This window comes from Natator depressus, chromosome 4 (genome assembly GCF_965152275.1).
Source record: "Natator depressus isolate rNatDep1 chromosome 4, rNatDep2.hap1, whole genome shotgun sequence".
Lineage (NCBI taxonomy): Eukaryota > Metazoa > Chordata > Testudines > Cheloniidae > Natator > Natator depressus.
The window spans coordinates 110,915,973-110,929,780 of record NC_134237.1 but is presented as its reverse complement, the minus strand read 5'-3'; the positions used below and the strand labels follow the sequence as shown (position 1 = coordinate 110,929,780).

Below are 13,808 nucleotides of genomic sequence, written 5' to 3'. Positions count from 1 at the left end.
CCCAGTGCTTTAGATCCTGGTTGACCTACAGGTCCAAAAATCCCAGACTTCCCACCCATTGCAAATCTTTGAGATCTCCATGCTTACTGCTCCCTATACCCTACAACATACTACATCGTATCACAGGTCGCATCCTTACCCTACCACTCCACGCCAGGGGACAGCAAGGAAAACCACAGCTTCACCTATCCTGACATGGGAAAAAAAAAAAAGTTTGTGTACTTTTAGCCAAAGACTAAATCCTAATTTTAAAGATTCACTCTGTTAATTTAAATAAAATTGTATTTAAAATAAATGGTATTATATTGCCTTTTTTTTTTTTTTGCACACTGTTTTTCCAACTCAGTGAAGTTCTGTTTTTGGAGAATGAAGTTATCTTTATTAGTTCACAACGAATATTTCAGAATGCATAACAGTAACCAAAGCAAAGAGCATTTGTAAATGCACAACAAGCACCACATAATTCTTTGTTCAGGAAAACACCCAGTCAGTTATAAATGTAAAGCAAGCACTACACGATTTTTAGCAGCACTCGAATCTCCGGGACCAGAACACACTACTGTGGATGACCATTTGAATGCTCTTTCAAAGTCTCCCTCACCTGGATAGCTCCACACTGAGATCTTGTAATGGCTCTTGTGTCTGGCTGTTCAAATTCAACAGACAGCCGCTCTACCTCTGCCCTCAACTTGGCAACAGCTTTTCTCCCTTTGCCTCACAAATATTATGCAGGACACAACATATAGCTATAAACATGGAGATATTTTTCTCACTGAGATCCAATCCAGTGAATAAATACCACAAGCATCCTTTCAACCTACAAAAAGCATGTTCAATAAGTTGTTCTGAACCTGCTGAGCTGATAGTTGAATCTTTCCCTGGTGCCATCGAGGTGGCAAGTACATAGATAAGAAAGATTTTGAGCTGCTCTATTCTGTTTCCTAAGCACAGCACTGAAAACATTGACTTGCCACCATTAATTGAAAAATAAGAGAAGAACTAAAATAAAATTAACTAGGTTGTTAAGAAATAGAGTGGCAACAGCAGACCTTAGCATTAGGATGCATAAATTAACAGTTGGATACAGATTAAAAGGGATGAGGTAATTGTTTATAGTTTAATAGTTTTGGTAAACTGGTGTGTGTAAAACGTTGGCACACAGCCAAGAAGAGTGAAATAGCAGTTTTTGGGTTCGCCTATGGTTAGTATGGTTTGTTGTTGTTGTTTTGTTTTTAAACGGGGAGAGGTTCCAGACATGGCTTTATTGCTCTACCATGATGAAAATGCCAAATTTACCAAATCACAGGGATTTCACTCCCACCACCTTTCCTTTCATTCTCACAGGGCCACTCCGGCTAGTCCAGGAATCAAGTCACTCTTCCCGAGCAGGGGGCAGTACTGAAGCATGTTGTCAGGAGTGCTGGAAGCCGGTCACATGTTGGCTCTCTCCCTCTGCAGCCGGAAGTTGTATGCTCGTGAGACTGTGTTCCAGGCGTTCATGTACTGGTCCATACACATGGCAATACACTTCTGCCTCCGAATTATCCAGCGAGCTCCCCGGCTTCCTGAGGCAGACAAATGAGACTTGGGCCAAGAAAACATCACTCCAACACTGCAGGGTGAGGTGAGTAAGGCATACTGCCCAAAAACTAGGTGAGAGTCACCAGACCATAAAAGTAAACAGACTATAATACTAAGACTTGTTATGTTACAGCTTTGATTGGAGGTTAGATTTAGTAGCTGTGATTGGACTATAAGTACAGACCAATCAGAAGGGGTCTAAATTTGATTGGAAGATAAGGAAGGGTTGAAAAAATAACCAATCAGAACAGGCCAAAATATGTATATAAGGCAGACAGCAGCCAAAGCGTGTGGTTGTCAGTCAGTCGAATGGTAAGGAGCAGCAAGTAGCAGCAGCTGGAACAGAGCAGAAGGACCTTGACAGAGCAGAGGAAGAGACACCTACAGAGAATAAGCATGCTAGCTATAGTGTAAATGTAGAATAAAAATAGGATTAATAAGTATATGCATGTATGTTTCGGTTAACAAAGATGCGTGTTTGTGTTATGAATGTTACACTGTTCTATATGTATAAAGTTTAAGGGCTTGTCTACACTACTGCTTAAGTTGATGTAACTTACGTTGCTCAGGGGTGTGAAAACCCCACTCCCCTGTGAGACATAAGTTACATCGACTTAAAGAGCTGTCCAGATGCACTCCTGTCGACATAGCTTCTGTCTCTCAATGAGGTGGAGTAATTATGCTGGGGAGAAAGCGCTCTCCCATCGGCACAGCGCATCTACACCAGGCACTACAGTGGCACAGCTGATGTAATGCGGTAGTGTAGACTTGCCTGAAATATAAGATTGCTGTCAGCGACTGCAGATGACTGATCACCACATGCATAATATAGTCACTTAGTATTGCTTTAACTATATGTTTATGGTTCAGGTACTTTTAACCTGTACCCAAGGACTGTGCTAATGGATTTTTGTTTTGATTTATGTTTAGATTAATTGGATCAGGGAAAATGTGTTAAATAAAGAAAATACTTTGTTTTGGAAAGTGTACAGCCTGGATGTCAATTCTTTGAGTGGAGGGCTGTATCAGTGTCCTCCCACAGGTAAACAGATCTAGTCTGTTCTGAGGAGTTTCCTGAAGGATATAGGGAGATCCTTGGTAAATCTTGGCAATTTCACTAGGGCAGCCCCCTTCTTTCACCTTGCAGGAACAGATTAATAAGTCAGCATCTGGGGACCCTGAAAGTAACCAACAGAAGGGCTACTCTGGAATCCCTGAGTCTGTTCGTGAGGTAAATGCACAGCTTCATGAGCCAGCAGCAAGGGGTAGACTAGGCGCCCCCAGAATAGCTATTGGCATTTCAATATCACCACTGGTAATCTGTTGGTCAGGAAAGAACATCCCTGCTTGCAGCTTTCTGAAGAATCCTGTGCTCTTAAAGATGCAAGAGCCAGGCACCTTCCCTGACCAACCCACACTGATATCAGTGAAGTGTTCCCAGTGATCCAGCAATGCTTGCATAACCACAGAAAAGTAGCCCTTTCTGTTGATATACTTGGTGGCAAGGTGGGCTGGGGCCAAAATACGGATATGCATTCCCCACTGCACTTTGGGAACCCCACTGCTAAAAATCCTCCACCAGAGTTAGTCCTGCATAGCAGGAAATGATTAATGGTGCTATACACTTGCATGACAACAGCCCCCCCAATGTGGATTTTTCTACTCCAAAATGATTTCCAACTGATGCATAGCAATCCAGCACTGCAAGCTTCCAGAGTGTGATCACCAGTCGCTTCTCCACTATCAGTGCAGTTCTCATTCTGGCCTCCCTGCACTAGAGAACTGAGTTGAGCTTGGCACACAGAGCCAGGAATGTGGCTTTCATGTTCAAAAGTTCTGCAGCCACCACTCATCATCCCAAACTTGCATTATGATGCAATCCCACCAGTCAATGCTCATTTCTCAGGCTCCATCATCTGCAGTTGCTCTGTAAACACCAACAACCCTGAATTCTTTTTCATATGTCCCTTAGAAAATTGTTGTCTAAGAAATCATCATGTCCCCTATTGCTGCAGTATTTCCAGAGGATCTGCAAATACAGGAGAATCATGTCCTGCATTTGCAACATTTATGAGAATAGTGCATAGCCTTGCAGGCTTTATACATCTGTCAGAGATAGCAGACATCAAAAAGGTGAGAAAATTATTGGACATGGATGGAGACAGTTGCATGCTGGGAACTTGACTTGTGGCTCCCAGAAATACCTGGGTAAGTCATTTCTATTTCATAACACATTGTAAAAAATTCCCAAATTTTAAGCATAACCAGATGGTGGCACGTAGCACACTGGGATACCTTCCTGTGGTGTACCACGCTTTGCATAACACAAGCACTCCTGGGGAGTATGCACAGTGCTGGCCCATGCAGCCAAGTATGCATGCAACTGTGCAATATACAAACTTCACTGGCTGTGCACCAAAGTAATTTGCATTGACCAAAATTTGTAGTGTAGATACAGGCCCAGCACTAAACGGAGCACTTCCTTTACAAGCATTATTCCAGTATTTCCCAAATTTTTCACACTGAGCATCAGGAAAATGAAACCAATTGAAGCCTCATCCCTGCCTCTGCAACCCTGCCATGTGTGCATACAGCCTACACATCTTAATTTATACATCTTCCACCTCCTTGCTCTACTTTACTAAATGAAAGCGTAGATAATGATACTTCTCCTTTCTTATTTGGTCTGAAGAGAGGTGAAAGAGTTAACAATGTTGACATTTAAGGTATCACCACTGGCACCTGAGTTAGCACCCACTGAAATGAAAGGGGCAATTCACACCACAGAGCTATTGTTTCTGGCTCTCTACAAACTCAGGGCAGGTCTACACTTAAAATGCTGCACCAGTGCAGCTGCGCCGCTGTAGCGCTTCAGTGAAAATTCTACTATCTGATAGATTAACTACACCGACAGAAGAAACTCTGCTATCTCAGATAGAGGCAGTAGCTATGTTGATGGGAGAAGCCCTTCCATCTATGTAACACTATCTACAACGGGGGGGTTAGGTCAGTATAACTGTGTCGCTCAGGGATGTGGATTTTTTACACCCAAGTGACATAGTTATACAGATGTAAGTTTATAGTGTAAACGTGGCCTTGGGTATTGGTTATAAACTTCATACTCTGAAGGTTTTCTTTGCAACAATAACAGCTACACTTTTTTTTAAACGAAAGCTGACACTTTGGTGAAGAATAGGGAGGTCTGTCTATGCCCTCCAATGGCTTGTCCTTCACACTGGCCAAGTGAGGCCTGGTATATGCTTAAAATTCAGGTTGACCCAGCTATAGTGTGAAAAATCCACACACCTGAGAGCTGTAGTTATGCCGACCTATTCCCTGGTGTAGACGCAGCTAGGTCAATGGAAGGATATTTCCATTGACCCAGCTACTCTCGCTTCGAGAGATGGTGTTCCTACACCGACAGAAAAACCCCTTCCATTGCTGTAGGCTGTGTCTACATTATGGGACTATGCCAGTAGAGCTATGGCACCATAGCTATACTGCTGTAGTCATTATAGCATATACATGGCCTGAGACATGCCCCACAAGTTGGGAAACATTGCATGAATCAATCCTCATGTCTGAGGTAGAAAATTAAGACCACCACTTAAACAGCGAAACAGAGGTTAAATCACTTGTCCAAGATCACAAAAACAAGTCGGGGCAGGGTGTTTAAGAACTCCAGGTTCTGTGCTCTGACAACTAGGCCACACTGCCACAAACATCAAACTGTACTTGTTTCCACAGTTTGGGTAAGAGTTTTTAAACAAGTGTTTGATAGGAATTAAAACAACACAATTCAACCCACAAAATTAAATCTTAGGCTAATCAGATCATTTTCTATATTACTAATACCAATTCCCTATATTTCAATGGTGATAACCACTATTTTGCTATTTGTACCTACAAATCATGGAAGTGGTAACATCAATGTGACAACTACTCTCAGGATGGAATGTTCCTTTTAGCTTAAATCTGTAATGGAATGGAACACCATCTAAAAACAAAGAACAGCAAAAGCCATTGTTCCAAATGAACACTTTTTCAGTGGCTTCAATTTCATCTTTATTGCAGGATGGAGAAAAAAGAAAATCTGCCCCCATTCTTTCAATGCAGGGATTCAAATATTTAAGGTTCTTTTGGGTTGTTTGTTTGGTGAGTTAACTGATCAGTGGAACTTTAGACTTAAAAAAAATTTTTTTTTAAATCACATTTGTCTCTGGAAATATTATACCTACTATTGCTACAAGCAACTCCTTAAATTCCTCAAGTTGAAAGATTAGAGAAAGAGATTTATCAGGGAGATTAAGGGGAAAGTGTAGCACACGAAATCAATCACATTGTTTCCTCAACTTGACTAACTTTCAAGCGGACATTCTCCCTTTCAGCAATTTGCTTTTAATTTTCTCTCTCCACAACTCTCACCATCCCTAAAATCTGCTTTTGGGTCCCCAAACCTGTGATTCTTTTGGGAACTGAGAGGGGGATCCACATCTTCTGGTGCTCTCATCCCAACCTCATATACAAAGTTTCTGAGCAGAACACTGAAGGAAGATGGGCTTTTATAAGACCACACCTTCCTTTAGTGCTCCATTATGGAGCCTAATAAGAATATAGGACTGGAGTCAAGTCCTATATTGCAGGCAACCCCATCATATAATCACATTGATAAATTTATCAAGCTCCATCTTAAAACTAGTTAGACTGTTTGTTCCCACTACTCCTGTTGGAAGGCTATTCCAGAGCCCCTGATGGTTAGAAACTTTGTAACTTCCAGCCTAAAAATGTTCCACTTCATGGCTACCCCAGTTCTGCCCCACCCATCTGCATCAATTGCAGTCTGAATAGGACAGCAGTATCTTCAGAGTTTGGCCTACTAAACTGGGGATTTAGCTCCATCCCCGATGAGTTCATCAATCAATACGGTCAGTAACTGATGATTCGAGAGCAGGGAATAACTTGAGAAATGGTGCTCTCACTCAGGGCTTTATATAGCCACTGATCGGTCAAAGTACTGAGGACAGTCAGAGATGAAGTCCCAACTCAGTAAATCCAACTGCACAGTGGGAATCTCATAACTGAAAAGAACATTTATGGAGGTATCATTAAAAATGTGCAATCCTGGCAAATAAGCAAATTTAAAGACCTGTTTTTAAATGTGACAGCCTAGGTTTTCTGTGCTACCATCCAGAGAAGCTAATAAGCAAGGTCACTAGTAAAAAATATTTGATGCTACCAGTTGTTGACCTGGGTTGGAATGCTTGAACCTTGGCAAAGACGACATTGGAAAAGCTGCAGAGCTGACTTCCTCAGTCTCTAAAAGATGGAGTCAGGGATTCTTCAGACTAGGAGCTTCTCCTCCCATCTGCAGGAATATGTTATGTGTAAACTCAGCCAGCCCAAGAGAGACAACCCTGTCAAGGTTGAGGCACTTTGATAGGCCATAAAGAATTGACTTATCCTATTCTATACCAGTTACTGTCAACAGATACTAAGGCTAGAAGAGAACTCTGTAATAATCTAGTCTGACCTCCTGCACAATGCAGGCCATAGAGGACTTCCCTTTCTTTATCAGGTAAATATCGTACAGATGCTTTAGACACCCTAACAAGATATATAGTTTGATCCTCAGAAACATCAGACTATGCTATTCCTTCCTGAACTCCCGTAATCTCACCATGATTGGTAAAAATGAATTTGAGAACATTAAGATTCAGAATAAAAGCAACAATATACAACTATTATGGTCTAACTGAAATTCCAATAATACTGGAATCATTGCACAGGGACTCAAATAAGTTAAACTGAAAACTTTCTACTGCAAAAAAGGAACGTTACTTGCCCTTTCATTTTGTTTCGCTTAAAATACCATCAATAGGATTCTCATTCCTGGGTCTTAGCCTTTTTAAGATGAAAAGGCCATTACACTCAGCTTTTGTATTTTTTAACCCATGGAGGGGTGCAGTAAATGATGAGTTACGTGAACTACTGGTTATCATTAAGACAAAGATTTTGTCACAGATATTTTTAGAAAACAACATGGACAGGTCACGGGCAATAAAGAAAAATTCACGGAAGCCTGTGACCTGAAAATATCTTTCTTTTTACTAAAAACATCACTGACAAAATGAGGAGCCGCTGAGCAGCTGCGGGGGCTGGCTGGGAGTTCCGAGGACCCCCCACCAGGTATTGGGCTCGGAGGTCCTGGGGCCCCCTCTGCCAGCTCAGAGCTGGGGTACCCCTTCACCCAAGGCAGCTGGGAACTGCAGGGTACTCCCGGTGGCAGCCAGGAGCTGTGGGGTACCCCCTGTACCAGCGACTCAGGGCTTGGGGGGCCCACTGCCGGAAGTGGCGGGGGTGCCCCACAGCTCTCAGCCACCACAGGTAGCGGCAGGACCCTACAGCTCCCGGCTGCTGAAGTCACTGAGGTCTTTGAAAGTCACAGATTCCGTGACTTCCATGACAAAATCTTAGCTATAATGCATCACTCCTGCAAAGTATGAGTCTCCTCATAGCACTCCTTGCAGGAGGCAAATCTCCCAAAACAATGTAAATATAAGATAGAAATGTGCCTCAAAAATAACTGCAAAGCATTTTGCAAGGCAAAAAACCCCACTTCAACAAATACCTTCCAAACTGAGGGAAGATGGGCAGGTGAGTGGGAATCCTGCAAGGGTTAGTTTGAGAGAAGCAAAAAATACAAGCAAGCAATTTTCCTTCTCCAAAAGGTATCTATGCAGAATTCTCCCTCCCAGAAAGAAAGAAGCCTCAGGGATAGCGGAAGAGAAAATGAGAACAAATAAGCAATGAGGGCAAGGTTCACAGTTAACAGGTAGGTTTATATATTTTAAAATATACATCACAAGGAGGACTAAGATTCTTCTCAAAACTCAGTATCAAGAACAGCATACAAGACTGTAGAATGAGTGAAGGGGAGGGGGGCATGTAAAAATTTAGTCAACTGAAAATAATGGACATCCTAAAGCAAAACAAAACCTCTTTTGGTAAACGGGGAGAAGAACTTCTAACTGCTTTTCAGATGTCCATGATAATGGAAACATCACTAAGGCAGGCTGGTGCGATAACCTTGGGCTCAGGCAGAGTGACATAGCTGTCTAATTCAGACCAAACAGGTCAAAGCAACATGAAATGCAATCAGATAGTCATGTAGACGTGGTCCTCTTTGTAACAGGTTTCAGAGTAACAGCCGTGTTAGTCTGTATTCGCAAAAAGCGAGCTGTAGCTCACGAAAGCTTATGCTCAAATAAACTGGCTAGTCTCTAAGGTGTCACAAGTACTCCTTCTCTCTTTGTAACAGTATTCCTCAATGAATTAGTGTGAACTGAAAAAAAGTACTTGGGTGGACTTTATGAGGGCTCTATTCTGCTCCAAATAGGACCCCAAGGATCTTTAACATTGAGCATTTCGAGAAGGGCCTCATCAAGATGGACAGGCATGTGGATGCAGGGAGTTGGCAGGATAATAGGCTTAAGGTGGAAATCTGACATCACCTTGGAAAGGAATCAAACTAGTCTACACCACCACTTTATCTTTGTTAAATCCGGTATACTGTGGATAAGAGCCTGGGAGCCAAAGCTAACGTATTTTGAGAGCCAGAGGCACTGCCATCCAGAAAATGACCTTCTGTATAAAAAACCCAAAGTCATAGGAATGGAGAGGAGGTTCAAAAAGAACTTTCATCAGTGTTGTCAGGACCACATGTGCTTTTCTCATGATCCGACTGGTAACTACCAACTGTATGCCAGTTCTATCCTCATCCTGACTGCCCAAAATACATGCTATGTCCCTACTGCCATTTCCCAACCTGAGGCGAGAATTGAGAACCGGCAGTAGCAGAAGGGAAAACAAGGACTCAATGGACAAATCTAGACTGAAGTACTTGATATTCAAAGCATTAGCTCCCTCCAAATGTAAGAAGTTAAAACTGACTTTCTTTAAAGGACAAAGATACTGATTTACCTAAAGTAAACTGCAACATGTAGATACTCACATGATAAATATAATATAAACCACTAAGTAGAAAAGGAGAAACCCATTTATAAAAATGTAAGCACTACCTTATCTGTGGCTCACTCTATGCTCCCATTACATATAAATTGCTTTGTCATTTCCAAAATGTCAAGCTGCTACCTTCTCTTAACTTGAATCCATCTTAAACATATACTTATTTCACAATGCCCACAGAAGCGAATCAATATGACAATACAAGCTTCAGAAAAATCAGTTATTTCCTCTTGTGGCCTCCCCAGAACATCCTGTCTAGCTATCTTGCTTATAACGGAAAGAACTATTTTCAATTTTGGGAACTTGTACAATATTGAGCATACTGCTAGAGACAGATATAAGTGAAGTTCTCTTAGTTATTATATCAAGATAAGTAAACATTAAGCAAAGACAGTTTATTGTACTTTTTCTAAATAAAGGTGTTTTTATTCTTAAAATCCATTATGAACTACTGGCTCTTATATACTTGAATTTAAATGTTAATCAAAACTAATGTTAAAAATATATGTTTTGTATTTTTTCTGCATAGGAAAATGTTTTATAAAGATACCTAACATACTATTTACTCAACAACCTTTTGGGTACATCAGTATAAATCCTAAATATAACATTCCATTTCCATTTTACTATAAAAAAATTTGTAATATTGTAATCAAGCTAAATCAATAGAGTTGTAGTGATTTAATGTTAATGCAATTTCATCAATACCACAAAGGCACAATGATGCTATAAATCTTATGACATAATACAGTTGTCAGGAATGCAGTAGAATTTGAGGCTGATATAACACTCGTCAAGCTTAATGGAAATAATTCAGCTTTTACTAAACAGTTTAGAAAACACAGTAATGATTTTAGTTATTCTAATGTTTATTGTTATGTAAAGTTATGCTTAAATCCATAAAGCGGGAGATGAACAGACTCAAAGTTTGATTTCTTCTTCAAGCCTGTTTTCAAAAGCCATTTTTAGCAAGGTATTAACAGTTCATATATAATCAATATTTGGAATCTTAAGAATTAAATCTGAACCACCAACACAATAAACTACACTAAATTAATTTTTTTAATTTTTATGATAAAAGCTTTATCTGTTTCTTCTAAAGATGACAGAATACAGGACTTGGAAACATCAGCAATTCCAGAGTAAGTCTGCATACAGTTGTAGCTTAATGGCAAAAATTGTTACATTTTCCTTACATTAAATGTAGCTAAACTGAAGAAGACAAATATTAATAATGCATAATTATATTTTTGGAGGCTTACACAATATACAATACTTATATTTTGTTCTACAGACTAAATACTGTGATTTCTCTATTTACAATATTCTGTATTAAGCAAATTCATTTATCAAAAACTGTTTATTCAGTAAGTGACAGAGAACACTGGACAAACACACCTGAACAGTAGAATAGACAAAACACAGTACCTGTCCAGATCTGAATCTCTGTAAGATTAGTTTGGAAAACAGTACACTATTTTGTGGAATAGTTTTCTTAGCTGAAGTTAAAGCAATAAGTTATCCCCTGACTTCTCCTAACATTGATTTATAATACTTATCAATTGCAGTTGATCTTTTTATCATTGTACCCATTACATTAAACTAATATAGAAATGCCACTATTCCACTCTCCTTTATTGAACACTACTATAAATTTGAATGAAAGACTTAAACCACTTAGGTCTTTTTTTAAAGGTACGTCACTTACCAAACCAAAGTATAAGGAGAAAATAAGCAGATGTAATGACTAAGACGACATTGCTTACTAGTCCACAAAGTCATCTTACGTCACTTAAGCTACCACAGATGCTACATACCACCCATATTTGAACTATGTTGCACAGTTTTTAAAGTCTCTGGCCAAAATTTTCAACCACGGGTGCCTAAAATGCTCTTAAAGAAATATGCAGAATTTAGGAGCTGAGGATTGACCAGACCACGTTCATTTAGTAGCCTAAAACCAAACGTAAAAGGCTGACTTTAGGCACCCACGTTTGAACACTTTTGGCCGCAGACTTTACACAGAGTGTTTGCTGACTGCATCAGTGAGACACTTACGCGCTCAGCACTCACATGACCACCGTTCTGACAGCCCGGAACCAAACTCCCTCTCTGAAGGCTCCGCGTCAGAGCCTGCTGCTCTCGGGGTCCCGGGCTGCCTGGAAGGCTCCCCCAGTCCAGCTAGCTGGAAGGGACAGCTGCACTCCCGGCCTCCCTACCCAACACGCTCCTCACCCCCAGCCTCTCCCCTCGCTAACTTCAACCCCACCGGCCTCTCTCTCCGCCCTTCAGCCCCAGCCCCAGCCCCCCGCCCCAACTCCTCCCTTCCCGGCGCCGGGCCCCTGCCCCTCACCTGAGACGCTTTTCTTCTTCTTCCGCTCCCGGTCGCTCTCGTAGAAGCCCAGGGTTTCGGTTCGCTGCGGCGGTGGCGGCTGCCCCGAGCCGCCGAGAAGCGGCCGGGACTCGCCGCTCGAACAGCTGCTTTTCCGCTCCCCCCTTCCCGTGTCCTGCTGCTGCTGCAGCTGCTCCGGGGCGCCGCCTCGCCTCCCGTCCCCGCTGCTGCCGGGAGCGGCGGCATCAGCGACGCCCGCCATGTTCGCCTCCAGCAGCTCAACCAACTCCACTGCTCCGCGCCCCCAATGTGCGTCATCGCCATGCGCCGCTCACGCACGATCCTGGCCGCCCCTCACGTCCCAGGGAGGGAGGAGAGAACTCCGGTCGCCATCTTGCTATAGGCAAAGATATTGTTAACCATTTACTTTCCACGAGCCTCCTACTGAACTAGAGCTAAAGTTTCTTCTCTCTCAGGTCTCACACAAACCTGCCCAGGGGCACAGCCAGCCGTGAGGGGATCTGGGGCTCAGTCTACTCTAGATCCAGCTGTTTAGATGCTGTTAAGTCTGGGGAGAGGATTTAATACAGAACAGACCTAATAGGCCATTCTAGCCTGGTATCCTCTGCCCCCACATAATCATCATCATCTGAGCTTAATTATAATAAAAGAAATAATGTCATTAAGTACCACTCTGCTCCTCACCACAAAGACATTCAGGTTGCTGTACCATAATATAAAAATCAATGTAAAATAATAAAGCCAATTTAAAATAATTTGAATGATTAAACAACAGGTTCAAACAAATACATTGAAACAAACGGTTCAAATATAAGACAGAAAGGGCAAGGTAAACTATTAACTATAAAGCCAACAGTGTTTCTACTAAAATGCAGTGTGTTTTGGACTAGCTTGTAAACTCTTCAGGACAGGGCCTGTGTCAGTGCCTAATACAATGGGGAGCCAATCTCAGCTGAGTCCTGTAGCAAGAGCTTCTGCAGTGAGACTTAAATTTTCCCTATCTGTAGGGCCCCACCAAATTCACGGCCATGAAAAACGCATTACAGACCATGAAATCTGGTCTCCCCCCATCAAATCTGGTCTTTTTTGTGTTTATACCCTATACTATACAGATTTCATGGGGAAGACTAGCATTTCTCAAATTGGGGGTCCTGACCTAAAAGGGAGTTACAGGGGGGTCACAAGGTTATTTTAGGGGGGTTGTGTTATTGCCACTCTTACTTCTGCACTGCCTTCAGAGCTCGGCGGCCTGAGAGCGGTGGCTGTTGACTGGGCGCTCAGCTCTGAAGGCAGCACCCTGCCTGCAGCTGCACAGAACTAAGAGTGGCAATTCCATACCACACCACCCTTACTTCTGCGCTGCTGCCTTCAGAGATGGGCAACCGGAGAGTGGCGGCTGCTGACTGAGGCTCTGCCAGCTCTGAAGGCAGCAGCGCACTACCATCAGTGGCACTACCACCAGCAGTGGCACTACCATCCTTCCTTCTTTACTGCTGCTGATGGTGGCTCTGCCTTCAGAGCTGGGCTCCCGGCCAGCAGCCACAGTCGCCAGCTGCCCAGCTCTGAAGGCAGTGCCACCACCAGCAGCAATGCAGAAGAGTAGCAGTACCACAACCCCCACCCCCCACAATAATCTTGCGGATTCCCCCCCCCCCGCCCCCAACTCCTTTGGGGTCAGGACCCCTACAGTTACAACACCATGAAATTTCAGATTTAAATAACTGAAATCATGAAATTTACTATTTTTAAAATCCTATGACTGTAAAATTGACCAAAATGGACCATTAATATGGTAGGGCCCTACCTATCTGGTATACATTTGTGAAAGTTGGTAACACTGTCATTGTTG

General features: G+C 42.3%; 1 protein-coding gene across 2 annotated transcripts in view; it reads right to left on the bottom strand.

Moving 5' to 3' along the window:
* TAPT1 (transmembrane anterior posterior transformation 1) overlaps positions 1 to 12,249 on the bottom strand; it is a 96,055-nt gene extending 83,806 nt beyond the window's left edge. For both annotated transcript variants that reach the window (XM_074951646.1, XM_074951647.1), the window contains exon 1: positions 11,960 to 12,249. In XM_074951646.1, the coding sequence (XP_074807747.1) occupies positions 11,960 to 12,200 (241 nt within the window). In that variant the 5' untranslated portion in view covers positions 12,201 to 12,249. The remainder of the gene's footprint in view (positions 1 to 11,959) is intronic.
* Between the last annotated feature and the right edge of the window lie 1,559 nt (positions 12,250 to 13,808).